Source organism: Plutella xylostella, chromosome 13, assembly GCF_932276165.1.
Source record: "Plutella xylostella chromosome 13, ilPluXylo3.1, whole genome shotgun sequence".
Taxonomy (NCBI): domain Eukaryota; kingdom Metazoa; phylum Arthropoda; class Insecta; order Lepidoptera; family Plutellidae; genus Plutella; species Plutella xylostella.
The window spans coordinates 9,775,076-9,798,600 of NC_063993.1; the positions used below are offsets into that span (position 1 = coordinate 9,775,076).

Consider the following 23,525-nt stretch of genomic DNA (forward strand, 5'->3'; position numbering starts at 1 on the left):
ATAAGTGTCAGTGGGCAGGAGTATTGACAGGTATAGCATAATATGACAGGGCAAGATAGCACGAGTCCGTCTGATGTCTTCACATTGTTTCTTTATGTTTCTTGTTCTTATACCTACATATAGGTAGGTACATATACATACGATACGATGCGTGTATAGTTTTTTCTACAGGTTGTTGCAAAAGTGTCATAGCTAGCCGAAAAGACATGTCACAACTCAGTCAGGAGGTCATCGAGAACTACTTTTGTTCTGCAACCCCTGTTTCAGTCAGGCGCGGATCCACCCATATGGGCAAGATGGGCATGCCCATCACCTAAATGACTTGCCATATCAAGCCAAGGGATTAGGGCTTTTTATAGTAATGATGAGATGATTTCGGGTTATGTTACTTACATATGTCATTTTTTCCCACCTTGAAAGCCCTCCCGATAGATACAGTAGACAGTACCGTACTCAAAAGTAAAAAACCGGCCAAGTGCGAGTCGGGCTCGCGCACAAAGGGTTCCGTAGCTTAAATCAACCTATCTCAAAAACTATAAGAGATACTTTGATCAAACCAAAAATCGTTGAAAGAGTTAATTAGCATGCTTCACCTCTATTTTTTTTAGAATTTTATACCCCGTAGTTATAAAAATAGAGGGGGGGGGACATACTTTTTACGACTTTGAGAGCTGATATCTCAAAAACCGTTCACTTTAAGAAAAATGTTTTTTAGAAAACTTTATATCATTTTAAAAGACCTTTCCATTGATACCCCACACGGGTATGTACATCGAAAAAAAAAATTTCATCCCTCAGTTACATGTATGGGGGGCCCCACCCCCAATTCTTTTTTTTACTATTTAGTGTCATATTTTTGTAGCGGTTCATACAACACATATTCCCATCAAATTTCATCACTGTAGTACTTATAGTTTCCGAGTAAATCGGCTGTGACAGACGGACAGACGGACAGACGGACAGACGGACATGACGAAACTATAAGGGTTCCGTTTTTGCCATTTTGGCTACGGAACCCTAAAAAGGAACCCTTATACCTATTATGATCACTTTGTTGTCCGTCCGTCTGTCTGTCACCACCCCTTCAGAAACGGGTAAAGGTATCAAGTTGATTTTGCTTAGATATAGAAATTTACGGCCTGACTAAATACTAAAATAAATAAGGTAGAAAAATTGATGACATTTTTTTCCCGGTGTTTTGATAATGTGGGCGATCGTTGAATAGGTCTTTCAAAAATATTTAGGCATTATCAAACCATTTTTTGATTCAGTGATTGGTTTACGAGATTATTAAACTTCAAAGTGCTCTTTTTTGTTACACTCATGTGGCCCCCCTGCTGGCTAAATGGTTGGCCCAAAAATATGTAAAAATTCGTATATATGATATGACGATTAAAAGGAAAACTATCTCAGGTAAGTGGACTAGTGCGGAACCCTCAGTGCGCGAGTCCAACTCGGATTTAGGGTTCCGTAGACTACTAGAAACCCTTGTTTCGTCATGTCTGTCCGTCTTCCCGTTCTGGCTCCTTCTCCGCCTTTTCTGCACCGATTGCCACGAAAGTTTGTGGAGAGATGTATAGGTACTTATTAATAATCCAAAAATTTGTGTTTTAAATTATCGAAAATTAATATTTTTTACCCCCTCTCCCATATAACGAAAAGTTAATTCGAAAAGATAATCGACTTATCCCATCGTGTGGGGTATCGTTATAAAGGTATCTTTAAATATAGGTACAAAAATTGCCGTGATACCATGTGGATCTAACCCCCCAGTCTCGAGATATATTAATACAAAGATATAATTAGAACCCCCTTTGAAATACTATTAATATACCTAATTCTGAAAAAAATGTCCTGTATACCTCCAAGTAAGTACTTTCAAAGAAAACTATAGCGGACTCTATATCATACATACAGTCAAAATAAGTCCTGACATCGAAGAGTGCAATTTTGCTAAGACTTTTAGATCATCAGTTATTTACTTACTTTTACATACATTTTAAAAATAAAATACCGATTGATTATGAATTTGTAACGGATTTATCCTTTAATTAATAGGTATAACAGACTGATTAAATACGATCTTAAACAATTAGTTAGGATCCACTTCCGTTTTCACGACTTTATAGTTGAACTGTAGTTATTTTTATACAACTCTACCAACTTATGACGTGCAGTTGCCCTAACTAAATGGTAATGTATGTTTTTTTTTTGTGTCAAGCGGTCGGCCCATCTTATGGCTACGGATCCCCATTATGTGCGTGTCCGACACGCTCTTGGGCGGATTTTTTTATTCTTCCATAATTTTGAGCGCTACACCCACTCCGTTTGCGGAAAAAGATTTCCCTTTGGCTTGGGAATTCTGCAATAAAAAGTAGTTTGAATTTAAGTTCAGGGTGCAGAAAAATGACATCCGTTTTCTCGTAAAAGATTGCCATACATCCATCCAAACTTATCAACTTTTGCCTTCTGTATTAGGGACAAAACTGAGGAAATTTTAAACACTGTTTTGTCAAAAAAGCGTTTCTTAAACAGCGGTACGTTAAATTAACTAAAAAACTATTTTGCCTATCGAGATAAAATCAGTCTCATTTAAATGCGAATTTAGTCGAGTTTTTTTACGTTGTCATAGACTTTTGTCTGTCAAAATTTTCAAGAACTGAAGTCATACAAAAAAATATTATCATACAAAAATCAAAATACTTAATAAATAAATAAATAATAAATAATAAATATGTGGGGACATCTCACACACGGCCATCCGACCCCAAGCTAGGCAGAACCTGTGTTATGGGTGTCGGACAACTGATATATCTACACAAATACATAAATCGATAGATACTAAATATAAATATCAACAACCAAGACCCGAGTACAAATATCTGTCTTTAAACAAATATCTGCCCCAGCCGGGAATCGAACCCGGGACCTTCGGCATAGCAGTCAGGGTCACTAACCACTACGCCATTCAGCCGTCAAAAAAACAGCTATTAGGTATTACTGCAAGGCGAGGCAAAACCACCTTTTTAGACTTGCCCTCGACTTGCCCATCACCTATTTTGAGGTCTGGATCCGCGCCTGGTTTCAGTTAAGAAAACCGACCTTAAAGAAGGCCTTATATTGGACCAACACCTTAATGAGAACCTCTTAATATCAAATTGCATTGTTAAGATTAAAGATAACAATCGCACCAACATTACCGTAGCCAATATATCGGAGACATTTAGCAATATTAAAACAAATTTAACCCTTAAAGTCGAGCCTATGGACTCGGTTACCATCCTATCAACCTCAAGGACTCAGTCAACATCTAAACGTACCGAAAAGGTCGTAAACGCGCTCACAATTGATCATTTAAATCTCGAAGAGAAAAAAGCTCTTATAGAACTTTGTTCTATGTACTCTGATATTTTCTACTTGCCAGAAGATCATTTAACCTTTACATCCGCTCTTGACCATCAAATCAAAACAAATAGTGACATCCCCATTCATACCAAATCCTATAGATTCCCAGAGTGCCACAAGAAAGAAGTCGAATCCCAGATAGGTAAAATGCTAGACCAAAACATTATAGAACCATCATCTTCGCCTTGGAGCTCTCCTATCTGGATTGTACCTAAAAAGCTAGATTCCCAAGGTCAACGTAAGTGCCGTATTATCATTGATTACAGAAAACTAAATGACATTACCATTGGTGAAACTTACCTATACCTCAAATTTCAGAAATCCTCAATCAACTAGGAAACAGTAATCTCCACACTAGATCTCACTTCCGGTTTCCATCAAATCTTAATCAATGAAGCCGATGCTCCGAAAACTGCTTTTTCTGTCCCTCAAGGACACTTCCAATTCAATAGAATGCCATTTCGCCTCAAAAACGCATCTTCCTTCCAAAAATTTATGAACACCTGTCTTTCCGGCCTACAAGGCACGGCAAGGTTTTGTTTAATTAGACGATATTGTCGTGTATTCACACGATTTAAACTCCCACATTAATAATCTGAAATCAGTATTTGAAAGACTCCGTAAATTCAATCTCAAACTGCAACCAGGAAAATTCGAATTCCTTCGGACCGAAGTAGCCTATTTAGGGCACATCATAGGTGAACATGGAGTAAAACCTAATCCTGAAAAAATAAGGGCCGTCTCAGAATATCCTATTCCGAATTCCCCAAAAGACATCAAGTCCTACCTAGGCCTTGTATCTTATTATAAAGGGACGTCCCTTTTAGCAAACACCCTGTATATTAATCATAATACTACACACTGAGAGGTTCAACAAAAAACTAATGCCCAACGTTTTCTTTCCTCCCAAACAGGCGTGGACACGTGCCTAAAAGTCCTCACCCTAATCCTGCTGGAAAACAAAGTGGTGGTCCAGTCCCGCGACTACAACGCTCTCTCGCTCTCCGTGCTAGCCCTGGTGGCCATGCTACATCCGCTGCAGTACATGTTCCCCGCCATCCCACTGCTGCCCAGCTGCATGGCGTGCGCCGAGCAGCTGCTGCTGGCGCCCACGCCCTTCCTCATCGGGATCAAGAACACCTTCTTTACGCATAAGAACAACTTCAGGTAACAAACCTGTTTTATTAATTCCCCGAGGCTGGTGAAGTCTTGCTTCTTGATGTAGTACTTGTAGTTCGCGTTCATGTTTTCGTAGACTCTTTCTTCTTTTTCTGTTTTGGTCATTTTTCCGTACCTTCTCATCAGGGTTTGTATGTCGGTCAGGTAGTTGACGAAAGATTCACGGTGGTGTTGTTTTCGTGCGATGATCATCTCGAGCATCTTCTTCTCGTATCCCGCCGGATAGAAAAAAAGTTTGAAGTCTTTTAGGAAGTCTTCCCACTTGTCCCAGGTGTCGGAATTGTTTCTGTACCATAATAGCGGTTTACCTCTTAGTACTTTAGGTAGGTAGTACCTGGAGTAATCGGTCCTGCGGGACGTCGCCTGATGACGTCAGTTCATCCAAACGCTCGATGAACTCAACCGGGTCGCACGCGGTGTCGAACGATATATTCCATTCCCTCACGATGGACGACAGGTTCAGCTGGCTCGCGGTTCTGGTCTGGTCTTCGGATGTCATCACGAAGGTCTCCTCCTCTTCTTCTCTGATGTGGTCGGACAGCTGCTTCCTCAGCTTGTCAACGGTTAAATTTACGGTCGGTAGATTCCTCTCCTTGCTTTCCCCTATTAATTCCTCTTTACTAAGGTTATAAATCCAAGAAGTTGGCATTTGATGCTGTATATTTACCTACTATAAAACGGGGCCAGTTTGTAATCGGTTACGAAAATTGAAATAAAAAAATTAACAAGAAAATTTTTCCTCTTAGATTTCTGAGTTGTATTTTTTGTTAAACGCGGTCGGTCGGTTGTCGATCTATTTTTAGAACAATTACGGGTAGATAGTTAAGTTGCACGGTGAGTCGGTCCCACGCTATATACTAGTTTAGTTGTTGATGTTATTATGATGTGGTGCTGGCGCTGGTGGCCATGCTGCACCCGCTGCAGTACATGTTCCCCGCCATCCCGCTGCTGCCCAGCTGCATGGCGTGCGCCGAGCAGCTGCTGCTGGCGCCCACGCCCTTCCTCATCGGGATCAAGAACACCTTCAACACGCATAAGAACAACTTCAGGTGGGGTTGTGTAGATGTATCAGCGGTGCGGTACCCATATCATAGGCTCTGCGAAGCAGAGTCGGTCGAGGTCGGATAGCCGTGTGGGACATCTCCCAACATGTCGTATCATTGTGTTGGACCGAAAGACGCTATTTCTGAGCTTGTTTTGTTCCCTATTCGGGCGCCTTTAAATTAGTCGTTAAGAGTCTCGCTAAGTGTCGCGCGACTGCAGCGCTGCAGCCGCGCTGCTGTCAAAATCCATATAAATTTTGTAATTTAAAAGATACGCGACTGCAGCGCCGCATCAGCGCTGCAGTAGCGCGTTAATAATTTATATGGAATTTAGACAGCAGCGCGGCTGCAGCCGCGCGACACTTAGCGACTTCATTCAGCCCTTCATTCTGAAAATAATCTTAAAATAAATGTTTGTTCATACAAACTTTGTTGGTATCGTGTCTTTTTACTATGGGGTGCACATTTTACTTTCAGGATAATTTGAAAGTCTTATAACATAATTTATGTTGTTCAGTATGATCCCTAGAATCACCCCATTTCTGACTTAGTTAGAAATTTTAAGGTATTCTTTGGAAGTATACGAGAAAATGTAACTGTTAAAAGCAACCATTAGACATAATTCGGTAATCCGGACATACGACGATCGAGGCTAATGAATTGCCAATCATGCCAGTAATACCTTCAAATGCACCACTGACTTGTTTGACGAACTAAATCTGACCTAGTTATGTTCCATAACTCGGTGTTCAGTTCATAAAGCAATCAGTGCATCGTGTGGGTACCTACAGCGGTGCGGAGATTGCTTTCCGCATAGGGAATCGATTTATGATGCAATCAGAACTGTGTACGTTGCCCGTATGCTAGTTTAAAATTTATAACTGGCTTAACTATGTACAGTTTATACACTAGCCAGGCCAATAACAATGTAGTTAAGTTTAAAAAACGGAAATGATAACTGACAATGTGTTTAAACTTTGTAGAGATAACTATTATCATAAATCTGTGGGTAGTATGTAACCTACGTAAATGGCATATTAAACCTTTCCAAAATTGCCTAAGTAATTGGTAATATTTTTATTTTTATAAATCTAATAATCGTCCCTTTGCTGTTTCCAATATTTCATGTTTCCGCGGGATGACGATAAACATACAATAACTTTTTAATGTACTTACCAAATATTACCTACCTTATTCGTGCAACTTTATAACCTAGCTATATCAATCAACCTGCAGGTTACCAGACGACATCTGGGTGGTAGACCTCGACTCCACGAAGCTGACTCCTCCCACAGGACAAGACCAGGACCTACCGGCGCTACCCGAGCCCGAGGGCTCCGTACTCAGGAGCCATCTTAAGCAGGTAGAGTGTACCGTGGTGCATGGGTGGTGAACTGGAGTCTATGCTGAGTGGAACGAAAATGTGTGTTCTAGACTCTTTTGTTTTTACTTTTGAAAGGGATTTCGAATAGATGATAAATAAAACGCTTTTCATTATACTTAAGCATCATTATTTGGTTATTCTTCAGTCAAGGTCAATGTTACATCTTCTTTCAGCCAAGCATACATCCAGGTTCACCACACAATATGATTTAACGTCTCCATGTGGCATTTTTCCAAGTTTTATTCACGAATTCTCTGATCACGCGAATGTGGCGCATTGTCGATCGATGTTGCTACAGTCTGCCTACAAGTTTTCTCTTCTTTCTAAATTTTTCTTGAATGGTCTAGAATTTTCTGAATTTTTCAACAGTTTGTACACATGCGAATACTACCGGTATAATTATACCGGTATAACTTTAATCATTGCTTAAATTTTCCAAAACTTGTATAAAATAATAGATATTGATTTCAGTATTTCAGAAATTTCTAGATACCTATTGGACCAATCTATGTGTGTTACTAGATGATTTTTCATACTTCCCAATCCAATTCAATTCAGATTATTCAATTCTTTACTTTCTGTTTGTTACCACTGGAATAAAGATCGACGATCGTAATAAATAAAAAATCGCTTTATAAATTTCGAGGATTACTTTATTCAGAATTTAAAAAATGGGTATAGTAAAACGAAAGTTGTTCTGAATGACCTCCTTTAGGCTTACTATATCACTTTTGAGACGCCCTAATAATAACGTAACATGCCTACGCAATATCGGAACTTTGACTCTGATGTCTAGTGGTAACAAGCCAAACTACCCACAAACCTAAACACAGTTTTTCATCTTCACATATTGTTCTCTTGCTAGGCGATACTCGTCATGAAGAAAGCGGGATGCGGTGTAAATATACCAAATTCTTTTTTACACTTTTTACAAATGCACACTTGCCGTCTGGTCACTCGACATGAGTTTGTGTACTTACCGTTACACATGTTCCCTGTTTGAGTTTGAGCTACGTTTTATAAGTCATGGTCGTTTATTATAGCTAACAACATAGGTAAACTTTGGGAATAATATATAAAGCTTGTTTTGATATGAGGATCTGATCTGACGATACATTAGAGACTCACACAAAATTTGAAGCCCATACAGCTTGAGTTCTGATGAGGTTCTAAGTACAAGGTTTGCAGCTTATACTGAAGCACATGTACATGTACATAGTACTCGTGATATTTCCTTATTTTATTCTAATGCTTTCTTAATGTGTGCCAGTTGACCCAATCTCTTTACTTACCTCTAATCTATTATATCTTGTTTCACAGTGTATAAAAATCTAAGAAAATGATAATATAAAACTCTATTATTTCACTCTGTCTATTCAATGTTGCTGAGCTTTGGCTATCTCTACCTTTAGCCCAAACTGAAAAGTGAATGTGTGTAATGAAACATTGACTGAAATACGTGTATACCTACTCCACCTACCTATACATTCGAACACAAACATACAAACGAATTTAATCCAACCTACAAAGTCTTCATGGTTCATTTTTCAAAGGAAATCTACACCATTTCAGTCATTCAGTCCTGTTTTGTGTTGGCATGCCAGCTTCATTCGTTTTCGTTGTGTTTGTGCTAAAATACTTATTTTTGAATAAGTAATAAATTATATCTGTAGGACATAGACCTCATAGACCATTCTCAAGTTTAAATTGTTTAAAATTGAATAGATACATTGTGTATTCTGTTTTATTTTTAATTAAACCCATAGTCACTATACAATAAGGCATAAACTTGAGAATCTGTTTATGAATCGACTGATATGCGGAAAGGTAAAAGGCTGTAAGTAATAACTATAAACGTGAATGTGAGCTTGTTTGTTGAAATCGTTATTTAAAAATGCCTGGTACAAAGTGTTATGTGAAATTTTGACGTATATTTAAGGCACCAAGATTTTCTTTTTCGTATTTGCTAAATATAATATACTTACCTACAATATTATTAAATAAGTAGTGTAAAAGCTATTAAAAAATACATACATAATAATTATTTTAATTATATCTAAAATACTATGCAAGAAATATATAATATGCAATTGACTAAAAAAGCTTGATTTTGAAACCTATGATCTGATTTAGTCTTGTAAATACGTTTGTCTATGAAGGCTTTTATTTGCTTTTGACTATGAAGTTTTTCACCACTAACCAAAGTTTTTGATAACACTAACATTTATCTTTTTGAATATAAGTTTAATTAGTTTTATTTGTTTAGGCTCTTAGCAGTCTAGCGAGCACTTCAGCAGAACAGGCCACCACCCCCCTGCTGCCATCCAGGAGAGACAGTGTTGGAGGAGCCACGCTCAAGTAAGTTAGATCACATATTTATAATCTTTATAAAACTCGGGAACTGTCGCGCATTTTTCCTCCTTTATCATCCGCAGAAGATGATCATAAACATAGTATTCCCCAACGCAATACTCTATCTAAAAGATTCATCAATGTGCTCAATTTATCGCTGCACATAGAAGAAGAAGAAGAATATATTTATTGACAAAAACTTAGCCTATTACAACATGTTTATGATCTAAATAAAGTAGAAGTAGATAATCTTAAATAATACCGAGTTAACTCACAATTTACATTACACAAGGCTTCGACTGCATGAAATGGCCCTGGCAACCTACACTAGGAGACCTGTATCGTAGGAGCCAGTGTCTTTCGTTCATCGCTTGAGTTTCCTACTTGTTAGACATATTTTATATTTTAGTTTTGTAGCTACATATTTAAATATAATAATACAATAGGTACACTTAGTGCATATAAATATGGTATGATATAAATGAGTATAATATATATATATATATATATATATATGTATATTAATTTATATACTAATACTAATAATATACTAATTTAAATAAATTAGAGGGTAAATAAATACTTAAGTATATATATATTATTTCCTAATAATTTTTAATTTTCTACATTTAGCAGACCTTCAATTTCGTCATAATTGAGTGATTCTATAACACACTTATGAATCTTTTAATAGAAATAAATAAATATAGTTAGGTAGTATAACAGTTTAAACTATAAATGCGTTCCTAATACACGTATTCCGGTTTTTTTACCCCTAAGCCTATCAACCTCGAACCGAAACCAACATCAAAATTTAACCCAACACAAAACAACCCTTCAACCCAAACCCACCTCTACACACACCACACTATTCCAGAGTGCACGGCGCGCCGACCCGCACCGAGACCGCGCGCTCGCTGCCCGGCTCCGCCGCGGAGTCGCGCCGAGTGTCCACACAATCCCAAATCCATCTCAACACATATCACACTATTCCAGAGTGCACGGCGCTCCAACCCGGACAGAGACGGCCCGCTCGCTGCCCGGCTCCGCCGCGGAGTCGCGCCGAGTGTCCACCGCGTCTCATACGTCGGTGGCCAGTGCGCCTCACTCACCGCATTCGCCGCAGAGGCAGGGGCAGCCCCAGCAGTTTAATCCGCTGATATATGGGAACGATGTGGACTCGGTTGATGTCGCTACTAGGGTTGCTATGGTAAGTTGTATGTTTTTTTTGGTTGCCTAATATGCATAAACTTAGGATTCTTTATCGTAAAATTTCATTTAGGTACCACCCGTCTATGTGTCAATATTTTCATATTTATGGGTCTAGGCCCTCAAAATTTTGAACACACACATAGACTCTAGGGCCTAGGGTGTTATTATAGGGAAATAACTGAGAGGAGTCTTGGAATAAACTCATATCCTAAAGAGGATTGATAATTAACTGTGTGTATGTTTGTGAGTGTAGTTATACAGGATGTTGCAAAAAGGGTATACTAAGCCACATTTTGCAACATCCCTGTATAAAACTCTTATAAAATTAATATTAAATATAAAAAAAAACTTCTGTAATTCCTTAACAACCCACCGCATATCTAACACCATCCTTACTCCGCAGGTCCGTTTCTTCAACTCCCAAAACATTCTGCTCAACTTCATGGAGCACACGCGCACGCTGCGGCTATACCCGCGGCCCGTGGTCGCCTTCCAGATCAACAGCTTCCTGAGGTCAAGGCCAAGGACCACGGCGTTTTTGAACAAGTTCGCTAGGACTCAGGTGGGTGGATGAGGAGTACTAGGTTGAAAGGAGTTAAGTTATGAGTAATTAATTGATTATTTTTTTTCATTTATTTCATGCATTATCACAAGAAAATCCATATAAATTCAGTAGTCATACATAATATCAAATATAGAATAAAAAATGATTACCTACAATTATATATTAATATTCAACTAATTAAATGCTGTAAAGGGGCAGACAGTCAAACACATTGTAAAAAAATGCATTATATGAACAGATATGAACAGAGATTGCATGTAAGAAGAGATGTGTAAAATGTCCTTATAAAGTTTTATAATATAAATGTCCCGTCAGCCCGTCACCCTGGGTGCTCGGCGACTGACAACTAATCTGAACTTTCACCACAATGACAAATCCTACATTTATCATTGAATCACAAGAAGCAGAGAGTGCGTTTGAACTTCTTCCACATAGATAGAAGTGTGGTTAACAAAATATATGAACCCAGTCATACGCTGGTGACCCCAACACTTAAGGACTTCGCTCATTTCGCTAACTCAGAAAAATGTAACTACCTATACTCGACTTTGTTTATTAAAACGATTAACCGACCAAATTAAAAACCCACCCACTCCAACACAACACCCACTAACCTCCACCTCTCTCCCCAGGCGGTAGAGTTCCTCGCAGAATGGTCCCTAACCCCATGCAACGTGGCACACCTGCGCGTGCAGACCGGCCTGCTGGACCCGCGGCAGGTCGGAGACAAGCACAAGTGGTACCAGGACCAGCTGGAACCCATCAGGTAGGAGTTTGAGATATATAAATCCTCGCCCATCGCCGTCCATCGCATCAAAAGGCGTGCGGAGACATCGTGAATGGCATACTTACTTTATGAATTATGAATACCTATAAAGGCGTTTTAAGATTAAAAGTCTCTCTCTGCTGGCCATAGGTCTTTGTCCAAGGGATTCTTCTGATGGATAGCAGGAACACAAATTCGGAAGGGGTCGAAAGGCATAAAAAAACAGTGCACTTTTTTATGAAATTCAAAATCACACTTCTAAATTACAATTATTTGTCCGCAGATTCCCGGTGTGGGACGACGGCAGCTCGCTCAACGGCGCGCTGCGGCAGATGCAGCGCCTCGAGACGCAGGCCACTGGTCAGTACACACAATGTTAAGCAGGGTATTATAAGTTTGATGAGTTTACGCGCTGCGCGAATATAGAAACAATGTGTGATGGTGAACGGACTCGTGCTATCTATCTCTTATCGGTTTGTGGTTCCTTGACCGCTATGAATGGTGAATGGAACCTCAACGAGTGTAGTAATAAACACCATGAGCTGTCAACAACCTGACAACTAATCTAACTGGCTAATCGTGGGCTAATCTTTTGACCACGGTAACAAACGCTAGTCATCTCCTGTGTTTGTTACCTTTACGGGTAAATAAAACTAAGGTAAATATGTATTGTGTGTTGCAGACGAGAGCGGTTCAGACTCAGATGCGGCGGAAAGCACCAGTTCATCATACTCGTCGCTCAGCGACTTCGTGTCCGAAATGGCGTCGTCAGACTTGTCGCCAGGTGAACATGATGATTTCATTACACACTATTCATTAAAGTAGAAATGAATAGCGAGTGAATTTAATGAGAATTAACAGCCTCTGTTATTTTAGAGACCATGAACAGACAAATCTGGCAAGGGACCCTTCAGCCCGCTGGACCTTGAATAGGTAGCTTGTATTGGTTGGATGCTTCCGCATCCAATTGGGGATGTAATATTGCAACGCTTATGGGAGAGGCCTAATCATATCTAATAATCATGAATTTAAGTATAGGCGTATTTTGATTGTGCTTTCTATAAATAATACGAGTATGTTATTTCAGGTGGCAACCATCAACAGCACGTGATAGGAGAGACCTACAACGCCGTGGTGATGACTCCAATGACACTTTCATCTTCATTGGACCCAAAAACGGTAAGTTTTATATGAAAAATCCATATACTTATATGATCATCACAGGCGATAAACTGCCATTGCTAAATATAGACTACGCTAAAAAGCGCGTAATTCTAAAAACTTTAATTGTACAGCTTATGAAATTTTGAAACAAAAACAATTCAAAAATCGTAGAACAATAAAAGTGGTTCAGGTCGACCCCTTGAGTCACTCCCTTTCGGCTTTCCATACCACTTTTTCAAAAGGCTAATATCATCATCATCATCAGCCTATGTCAACCCATTGCAGGGTATAGGCCTCCTCCATGTTATGCCAAGTGCCACGGTCCTGTGCTACACTCATCCAAATGCTATATACTCTGCATATTTCCAGGTCTACTCCCCGCCCTCGTCCCTACAATACGGCACCCTAGAACCAGCACCAACACCAGCGCGCGCCGGCTCGCCCTCGCCGTCCAGCTCCGAGCACAGCTCTCTGTCTGACGACGAGCCGAATGTCGTCGCGGATAGCGAGCAGGGACCTAAGGCTTATACTGTAAGTAGCTCCAAAATGCGTTATACTATGTTGCCATGGCGTGCAACTGTCGATGTAATAGGAGCGGAGTTATATTCAGCCATTTTTTTAAATCAAATATCCCGATCTATAAATCCATAGTCGAGCCCGCGCTCGCCTTCGCCGTTTAGCTCCGAGCACAGCTCCCTGTCTGACGACGAGATAGATGACGATTTTAAATCAAATATTGCTTGACCGATAAACCCAAATCTGGTTTTTTTATTAGATAAATACTCCGGAGTTAAATAACTTGAGTGTAATAACTGCAAAAGTGGATTAAAAAAACAATTTCTACTGTTATTATTTCTACTTAACTCTAGCTAACCAACTCATCCAATCTTCATCCACAGGACACAGACAGCGGCAGTTTCGGCCGTGAATCAGACTCGAACTCGACGACCACTCCAAAGACGGTGGTGAGTCGTCAGCAGGTCGCCGACTCCAGCACCAGCGACTCTGAGCGCGCGCTGACCCCGAGCCACTCACAGGGGAACCAGTCTAAGGTATGCAAAAATATCTTATGCCAAAGATCAAAAATCCCAACTAATATATTATAAATGCTAAAGTAACTGTGTTTGTCTGTCTGTCTGTCTGTTACTCTTTCACGCCAAAACTACTGAACGGATTTGAATGAAATTTGGTATACATACGGTCTAGACCCTGAAAAGAACATAGCCTACTTTTTATCCCGGAATTCCCACGGGAAAACTTTTTAAGGCGAAGCGAAGCTAGCGGGAACAGCTAGTAGAATATATATATTTTTTTGCTTTGCATATTTTACACTTGTATCGTTCTACCCTCAACCGTCAATTTTTTTTTTTTTTTTTTGGCTGGCAACCCCGCAGCCGAACGGAACTACCTCTAGACAAAATATTAAAGTTTCGGTGAAAAATGCCGCAAAACACGTCGGAAAGTGATAACATTACGCTAACACAGTGCATCTCTAATCTTGAAAATAAAATTGGTGCTCAAAACCAGGAGATTAGTGCGTTAAAAGATCAAATCTCAGTGCTAATTTCTATCGTGACGAAATGGAATGAGGGTACTCTGAAATGTACCTCCTGTGCGGCGCTAGTGCCACCGCCCGACCGGGCAAGTGCGCCGACCGCCGCGAGTGCGAGCGAGACAGAGCAACGGCCGTCAACGTCAGCTGGAGCATGTAAACAAGTGCGTTCTCGAGCTGCTGCGAAACGAGAAGCAAATGCAACTGCTACCAATAATGTCGCGAGCGCAGAAACACCGGGGAGAACAAATAAAACAAATAAATCCATGAAAAAACCTACTGCTCAAAAAACTGTAACAAAGGAAGTGCATCAGGTGCAACCGTTGCCAAATAAGGAAAATGTTGGTGAAAATACTACCTCTGATACTGAAAATGGTTGGCAACTGGTGTCAAATAAGCGTCATAACCAGAGACAGCGTCGACCCGTTGTTAGATGTAGTGGTGAGGCCAGTGACCTACTGTCTGCGGCTGACAACATCAAATATATTCACTTATGGGGGGCTCGCCCCGGCACCACGGTAGACAGTGTTGTAAGTTACTTAAATAAAACTAAAACCAGCAACTTGTACAAAGTCACCATGCTAGTACCGAAACATCCCCAAGACTATGCATCATTTAAAGTCGGCGTCCCGGGCGAAATGATCGAGGAATGCTTGCAAGAAAAATTTTGGCCAACTGGATTGTCTGTCGATTTTTCTTATTTATATAAGAAAAATCACGTTTACTATCCGTTTATGTACCCTACTAGGTTTCTGGAAGGACATTTAGGTTACAATTCGATAGAGCTGCGTAGGAATTTGGCTTTGGTAAAGTTCATCTTAAACATTATCCGAAACAAGATTGATTGTATGGATCTTGTTGAGAAAACAATTAAATTGTTTGTACCTGATAGGTACCTAAGGGCGCGTAGCCACAAGTTGTTTGCGGTGCCGCCGTCGCGCACGAACCTGTACCGGTGCTCGCCCGTCGCGCGCGCGCTCCACTTGCTCGGCTCCCTGCTCGCCGAAGCACCAGAATGTGATGTATTTGTGGATAGAATGAGTTCGCTGATGAATGTATGTAAAGGAATGTTAGAGAGAAGTATGAAAGTGAGTGCTATATGTTAAATTAATATTGTAACGATTTGGGTTTTGTGTTCCTGTTATGTTACAATGTATACTGTGTGTAAATAAATAAATAAATAAATGTCAAAAAATACTCTATAGGTACTTTAAATACAACATTAACCATATTTCCCACCCCTCAGACGGGCAGCGGCGTCCTCCGTCAAGCCTCCCAAAGCTCCATGCTGGAACAGTTCGCGGCTCAAGCCAAGGAGCTGGTGCGGGAGACCACTCGCCAGAGCAGCCAGGAGGGACTGCTGGCTCAGATGGACAAGGTACGGGGGAGTGGTGAGGGGGGGTAAATGTTGTGCGTTTTGGTGTTGTGAGTGCCACTTGCAACAGGTTTTCTCTCCAAAGCTCCAATATTATGTATGTTTAGTAATTTACATTGCTGCTACAATCATGATTACCTAATTTCTCGATGCGTTTCCCATAGTCCAGCTGCAGAAGATGTGAAGTAAATTAATTATTTGAAGTTTTATTTTATTTGACATGGAATAAACATACAATGAGCCGTTTTCCTTGACAGCTGTCAGTTGAGCTTTTGGGTAAGCCGATAGATGGCGTGAAAACGCAGTGTACCAACTGTCAAAAATTACATAGAGAGCAAACAGTACTAAACTCAGAATAAGAACTCACTAGTTGTGATTAAATGTCGGGTGGTAGCGCGAGCCATCCTTCCGAGGCTCAGACTGCATGTGGCTTGGGATAGTGCTAAGTATTCTGTGAATAGTTCTACCCGCGCCGTCACGTAGTGTTCTTTTCTCTGAAGCTGAAGCAACAGTGACATCGACATCATAGAGAAAATAATACTACAATTCTACCTACCTACGTCACTTTCACATTTCGTTAGCCTCACAGAATAACATATTGTGATCTGAGTGTGTTCTGAGGGTTTGAAAGTTGGTACAACCCCAGACAACACCATCTATTTCTCCAAAAAGGAACTTTTTTTTTTTTTTAACAAACGCCTCATTATGTCTTTGTAATCTTCTTTGATTCGTAATGAAACATCGAGTTGAAACGTGTTGCAAGAGGCCATGAATGTTGTTTCAATGTGGATGGTTTTACAGTTTGTTGTACGTAGCGTACGTGATAGGTACCTAAGTAACACAACAATGTCTTGTTTCTTATTGCAATTATAATTCGCTCAAATAATGAAGATGAATTTTTAGATGTACCTACCTAATGAGTTAATTAAGTGTGTAAAGCCATCCATTCCTTCTATGTAGCATGATATATTGTATTTGTGTAATATATAATTTATACCTTTATGTTCCTCTTACCCTTATTGTACATAATCGAAGAAAGGAAAAGTGTCGGAAGGCGAGGAGAAGAAAATGTTCGCTCCATTCGGACAGGTACTGACTGTGTGACGTCACAGAGGGTTTAGCTTAGTACTGCAGCTAGATGATTTCATACAAGAACTTGAGTAGTTGCTTGCAAGACACGCTTATTGGCGTATTCAGTTTTGATGGATGAGTTGGTTTGGTGCGTTATAAAGTTTCAGGTAAGTACTTACCTACAAAAATATTGTTGTACCTAAGTACGCTGCTACCATATAGTCCAGTCAAGGAATGAGGTGTAGAGTGCGTGAGCAGGTAACTAAGCGATTCCTTCAGAAACTTGTTCAGGGGGCTTAGGTTGTTATCATACCAAAAGTCCTGACTCCTAGGTGATGAGCGGGGGGAAGGAGGGGGGGATAAAGGTACGAATTTTTGGTTTTTATCTTATATCTCGAAAACGGTGCACCGGAGAGAAATATTTTCAACTAATGAAATGGAGCTCTTAAAATTATCTAAAACTTTTATGTCATATGTTTTTTTCAAATTCCTAACCGTTTTCGAGCTATTACCCTCGGAAAAAGTTAAAATTTACAAGAAAAATTCATTCATGTGAAAACATTCATAAACATTGCATCATATTGTCTAAACCTATTCATTAACGAATAAAATGAAAAGGAAAGAAGTTGTAGATTTTTTAATTCCCTTTTAGAATATATATGCATATGCTGGTCAATGTCCAACCTGCCTAAAGTTACAGCTATTTTAAACTTGAATTTTGCTAAATTCACTGACATAACTCACCGAGTTAGTAAGCTTAAGTGTAAGTAAAATAGCTGTAACTTTAGGTGGGTTGGACATTAACCAGCATATCTATATATATTCTAAAAGGAAATTAAAAAATCTACAACTTCTTTCCTCTTCATTTTATTCGTTTATGAATAGGTTTAGACAATATGATGCAATGTTTATGAATGTTTTGACATGAATCAATTTTTCTCGTAAATCTCAACTTTTTCCGAGGGCAATAGCTCGAAAACGGTTAGGAATTTGAAAAAAACATATGATATAAAAGTTTTAGATAATTTTAAGAGCTCCATTTCATTAGTTGAAAATATTTCTTTGCGATGCACCATTTTCGAGATATAAGCTAAAAACAAAAAAATCGTACCTTTATCCCCCCCTCCTTCCCCCCGCTCATCACCTAGGAGTCAGGACTTTTGGTATGTTAACAACCTAAGCCCCCTGAACAAGTTTCTGAAGGAATCGCTTAGTTACCTGCTCACGCACTCTACACCTAATTTTGAGTCATTCATTGACTGGACTACATAAGAGTGTTTGATTTTCGATAGAATAGCTAATATTAGTGTTAGGCTTCGTATGTAGATAGTGGAACCAATACGTTGTGTAAAAGGTATAGAAGCGTAGCTAAAAGTTTTAAATATTTTATTGGTTCCCCTACCACGGAGAAGACCATACAGGTACTTACTTCATAGGTATACGTAACTTAACTGAAATGCTTACAAATAATACTAACGAAGCAAGCATACAACACGTAGATGAATTTTACTAAAAGCACTAGATGTGTTGGCTTTTAAAAAAAAATATCAAAACTAGCTAGCTAACTATATGAACAAAAAATAGAAATATCACAAAAGGATTCGCCATTAGAAATGCCATCTACATTTTTTACCGTTACAATCGCTAAACTGATCATCATCATCAGCCTATAGCAGTCCACTGATATATCTTTTTGCATCCAATCATAACCAGACACCTTTCGCAAGTTGTCACCCCACTACGTTTGCCTAATCGCGGTCTCCACTCCAGATCACGTCGCTAAACTCAACAGAATCAATTTACATAATCTTTGTACATTTCACATTTCCAAACCCTTAACTAACCCTTCCACACCAACTCATCTCAAACCCCACTCCACAGTTAACCCTCCACGCCAAGAAAGCGGCAGAGGAAGCATCTAAGAGCATGCACGAAGCGTCCAAGTCAGCCCTGGAGGCGAGCAAGACCGCCACGGCCGTCAGCAAGAATACCTTCGAAGATCTCACGTATGTGGGCAAGTCTACGCTCGGGGATCTCACTAAGAGTGCAAAAGAGGCGGCCGCTAAGAAGGGGCTTTTGAAGGTGGGTCAAAAAGCATAATATAGTCAAGACTAGATAGACCAAGGTCTATCGGAGGGTTTTAATGGTAAATTTGCTTATGTTGTGTGTGGCATAGCAGGGGGGCTGCAGACTGACTTAATTAACTTAAATTCTTAAAAGTTTGAGGACAAAGCGGAAAAAAGCATATCTCAAGTTTCCCCTAAATTTATTAAGTATTACAGGTTGTTCTAAAAGTGGTATAGTAAGCCGAAAGGGGAGCAGGCGGACATTCTGAACAACTAAATACTTTTAGGTTAAACGAAAGGCTAACTCACATCCCTTTGCTTTTTTAATAATCGTAAGAAAGTACCTATTATATAACATTTAAATCGTAATCTAAACACACAACAATTTCCACTCCAGGACTCCTCCCTAGAGTCCCCCAGCCCGCCGGCGCGGCGCGACTCATCCGCCCTCCAACCACACAGCCTGCTCGCCGCCACCAACCGCGAGTTCTTCTCCAACATCAGCTCCGACCTCAACGGCCTGGCCGCCTCCACCTCCAGCATGCTCAGCGACCTGTTCGGGAACAAAGGTAATATATTATTACGTCATAAGTGTCGCAAATCGGTAATGCTAAACCAAAATGGCGGCCGTTTTAGCAACAGTGAGTCAATTAACTATTGAAGATCAAAGTGGGGGCCGTTTGCGCATCTTACATACATTCATGAACAAATTATATGAAAACAGTTGGAGCGCGACAATGTCGCAGACAAATTTCTGTATACTCGACGGTTTCAAAAGCACATACTTAGTTAAGGGTGCGCTTTTCATTCCGTACGTGACAGTGGTTACTATAACCACCATGCTTTGTGTGACTCTTTACGTAAATAATTTTACATAGCCGATATAAAATAAGTTTTAACTTGACATCACTATCCGTAGGTAAACAACAACAGCAGCGCCCGCCCGACTCTCCTCAACAACAACGCTCCACCAGCAACCTCTCCCAGGCCTTCGGTCCGTTCTCTCAAGGAGGCAAGGGGCTGGTGCAGAGGACTCCACTCATCCGACACTCGTCCCCGAGTCATGAGAGAGCGACACCGCAGGACAGGACCAACGCTAACACGGAGAACCAGGCGTTTCTTAATGATGTGAGTTTGTTTTTAAGTTTAATAAGCTAAAAGTTGGAGGTCCAGCGAACTGAAAGGCGTCACTTATTGCATTGGTGGTTTCCACTCAAGAACACTTCCTGATTAGTTCTTTGACATATATAGGTATATAGCCTGCCAACTTCCACTTCAGCTTATTTACTTTTATCCCAATGGATAACCATAGACAAGGACCGGGTAGGGGATTTAATTTAGCAACCATAGACAAGGCAGCTGATAGGAAGGAAGGAGTTTGGACAAGGAATGCTAAGGACAGCAGAGTCTTATATCGCTACTTAGGAAACTTATCAGCAGAGGCTGATAATAGCGTGGTGGTGATGATGATATAGTCAGGGAGGCAAGGGGCTGGTGCAGAGGACTCCGCTCATCCGACACTCGTCCCCGAGCCATGAGAGAGCGACGCCGCAGGATAGGACTAATGCTAATACGGAGAACCAGGCGTTTCTTAATGATGTGAGTTTTTATTAAATAAATATATTTTCTTTCTTCTTTCTTTATTTACCATTGCCATCTTAAAGCGAACTTGAGGGCGTCCACTCGAGAAATAGTTGAGTATACCCTAACCTAAATGTTATCGGTTCTTCGTCAGATATAACCGGCCCACTCTTCCACTGCAGCTTTTAGCTTTTTCGTCCTGATGGACAACCATAAAAAAGCAGTGGGTAGGGAGTTTAACAAACAAGGTAAGGATAGTAGATTCTTATATCGCTTCTTAGGAGACTTATCAGTAGTGGTTAATTATTATCTGGTGGTGATGATGATATAGTCAGGGGGGCAAAGGGCTGGTGCCGCTCATCCGACACTCGTCCCCGAGTCACGAGAGAGCGATGCCGCAGGACAGGACCAACGCTAATACGGAGAACGTTTTTAATATCTGTATAAATTCTTATTTTAATATTATTTTATGTAACCAGTAAAGCCATACGATAAATAAATAATAATATCGGGAGCTTTAGGTTGTTGGTCCAGTGAACTGGAGGGTGAACCGTGCTGTGTTGGTGGTTTCCAGCTTTCCAGTCGAGAAAGATATGGGTATATAACCGGCCGAATGCCGCATCAGCTTTCAAATTTCTATCCCGATCGATGGGCCACTATAGATACTCGTAGAGCAGCGGGTAGGATGTTGGATAAGGAAGTTTAATGACAGCATAGTCTTGTAGTTGGTACTCCTTAGAAGAGCCCTATGTACCGCGGAATATGTCTATTGATTGGTGCTGATGATAAAGCACCTCACGAATCTTATATGCCTACTACTATAACCTCTGAAGATTTCGAATTCCAAATATTTTTAACCTTCAACTATTTCGAATTCTAAATGTTTTGTAACCTTCAACAATTTTTCTGTCCTATTGCCCACAGTTGGTCCAGCACGTGCTAGAGGGTGAAGGTGTCGGCTGGCTCAAACTCAACCGGCTCAAGAAGCTGATGGAAGACGAGTCTTACCGGAACATGGTGCTCAGCAAGCTCAACCGCAACTACAACAGGAAGGCCACGCCGTGCGATAAGTTGGATGACGTTGTGAGTTATGTTCCATTTTAGTCTAGAAGCGGTCTTCTTCAGATGATGTCAGATAGGTACTACAATTTTAGATACGTGTCTAGCGACATGCCAGCTTTTCGTTCGGACTAAGTCATTCGATTTAAGACTGTAAAGTAGCTGTTTTTTGATTGAACGGTGCTGTAAGAGCGGTAATAACACCAGTAAGTAATTGATAAAACAACATATTTAATAAAACTTTGATCAACTTCTAAAAACTGCATTGTAATATCTGTGTATCATTGTATAATCTGTGTTAAAGCGCGTAATAGCGGTGAAAAGACCTGTAGCACTGAATGTATTGTGAAATTACAAAAAAACCCCTAATAATTTTTATTCGTCTGTTCTCAGTACGTAAGCAAGCCGGTCTGGAAGGGCATGCTGCGAGTCCTACAAGCAGTAGTGCACGGACTGGAGCATACCTACAGCAACTTCGGCCTCGGGGGCACAGCTAGTGTGTTCCAACTGGCAGAGATGTGCCACACGCACTACTGGAGCAGCGAGCTAGCTCATACGCCACGGAGCGAGCATTCTGGTGAGTCAGACTGATAGACAGACACAGTAACGTATAGCACTATTTGAGCAGAGAGAGTCTAGACACAGACACATTAGTCGGACTGATACACAACTACGTATAGCACTACTGGAGCTGCAGGCTTTGCTGATGAGCTGTCCGGTAAGTCACAGAACAGACAGACAGGTAGATACACAGTAACATATAGCAACTTCGGTATTGGGGTAACAGCTAGTGTGTCCCAACGTGCAAAGAGCTGCTATAGCAGCATTGACACTCTTCATTTGCTCTTATACTTCGTTTATTTAGCACATGCTGAGCTGGTGCCGTTTTGACGCTCTGGACAGCAACCTTGTTTGTTTGTATTGTATTATTTTCTGTTTTTTTTTGTTGTTGTAGTATTCTTTTTCTTTTTTCTTTCTGTTTTTATTGTTCAGTGTGTCAAATAAATGTTTCTTTCTTTCATTCTTTCTATTTCGGTGAACTCATGTGTACCTACATATTGTGGTACATCAGGTACATGTGACTAAAAATAGTTATTCTTTCTACAGACATCCCAGAACTGAAGTACCCTGAAGTGGATGCGGCCGAAGAGCAAAGCACCACTGAAATGTTTAAGGACATGCTGAACCAAAAACGAAACCTCCTTTTCAGCAAACTCACGTCTTTCGACTCCGATGTAAGTAGAAAAAATAATAATAGATTTTAGAATTTATGTTGTAAAATGTTGCATGTTGGTTCAACGAGAGTATATCTATGATGGACTTATGTCGTAATTAAGTATGATTGATCCACTATGTCATGTCATGAAATGAATATTTTGAACATTTCATTCCTCTTGAGCATGACAGAGTTTCATATAAGTACCTAAAGTAAATACTAACAACTGTCCTTTCTAACAAAGTAACTGGTGAAATGGTAGTATGTATTACATAAAGTATATAACTTATTAACTGTGTACCTATATCTATCCGGTAATTAGTGCCTGGAGTGTCCCCTATGTCTAATACTATGCATTTGAATGTAGTGAATGTCTCTATGTCTATAACCTTGCTAATTCGAGATGCACGAATTTCCTATTTTTACTTCTTTGGGCAATAGGGGTGTGCTTATGCTAAGGATCAATCAGATAAGGGATCTATCTAAAGGGCTATATAACTGTTGTGTATAGTTGCCGTGCGTTGTCATGGCAACG

The 23,525-nt window shown here is 40.2% G+C and overlaps 1 protein-coding gene across 1 annotated transcript in view; it reads left to right on the plus strand.

Moving 5' to 3' along the window:
- Window positions 1-23,525, plus strand: part of LOC105385264 (MAP kinase-activating death domain protein) — a 71,943-nt gene that overhangs the window by 35,511 nt on the left and 12,907 nt on the right. The window contains exons 9-28 of the mRNA XM_048625050.1: window positions 4,320-4,572; window positions 6,864-6,990; window positions 7,877-7,909; window positions 9,278-9,369; window positions 10,360-10,573; window positions 10,979-11,137; window positions 11,773-11,906; window positions 12,190-12,266; window positions 12,589-12,690; window positions 12,994-13,085; window positions 13,440-13,601; window positions 13,970-14,122; window positions 15,869-16,000; window positions 17,033-17,086; window positions 18,950-19,150; window positions 19,532-19,703; window positions 20,054-20,262; window positions 21,640-21,798; window positions 22,168-22,351; window positions 22,882-23,009. Coding sequence (XP_048481007.1) covers window positions 4,320-4,572; window positions 6,864-6,990; window positions 7,877-7,909; window positions 9,278-9,369; window positions 10,360-10,573; window positions 10,979-11,137; window positions 11,773-11,906; window positions 12,190-12,266; window positions 12,589-12,690; window positions 12,994-13,085; window positions 13,440-13,601; window positions 13,970-14,122; window positions 15,869-16,000; window positions 17,033-17,086; window positions 18,950-19,150; window positions 19,532-19,703; window positions 20,054-20,262; window positions 21,640-21,798; window positions 22,168-22,351; window positions 22,882-23,009 — 2,837 coding nt within the window. The remainder of the gene's footprint in view (window positions 1-4,319; window positions 4,573-6,863; window positions 6,991-7,876; window positions 7,910-9,277; window positions 9,370-10,359; window positions 10,574-10,978; window positions 11,138-11,772; window positions 11,907-12,189; window positions 12,267-12,588; window positions 12,691-12,993; window positions 13,086-13,439; window positions 13,602-13,969; window positions 14,123-15,868; window positions 16,001-17,032; window positions 17,087-18,949; window positions 19,151-19,531; window positions 19,704-20,053; window positions 20,263-21,639; window positions 21,799-22,167; window positions 22,352-22,881; window positions 23,010-23,525) is intronic.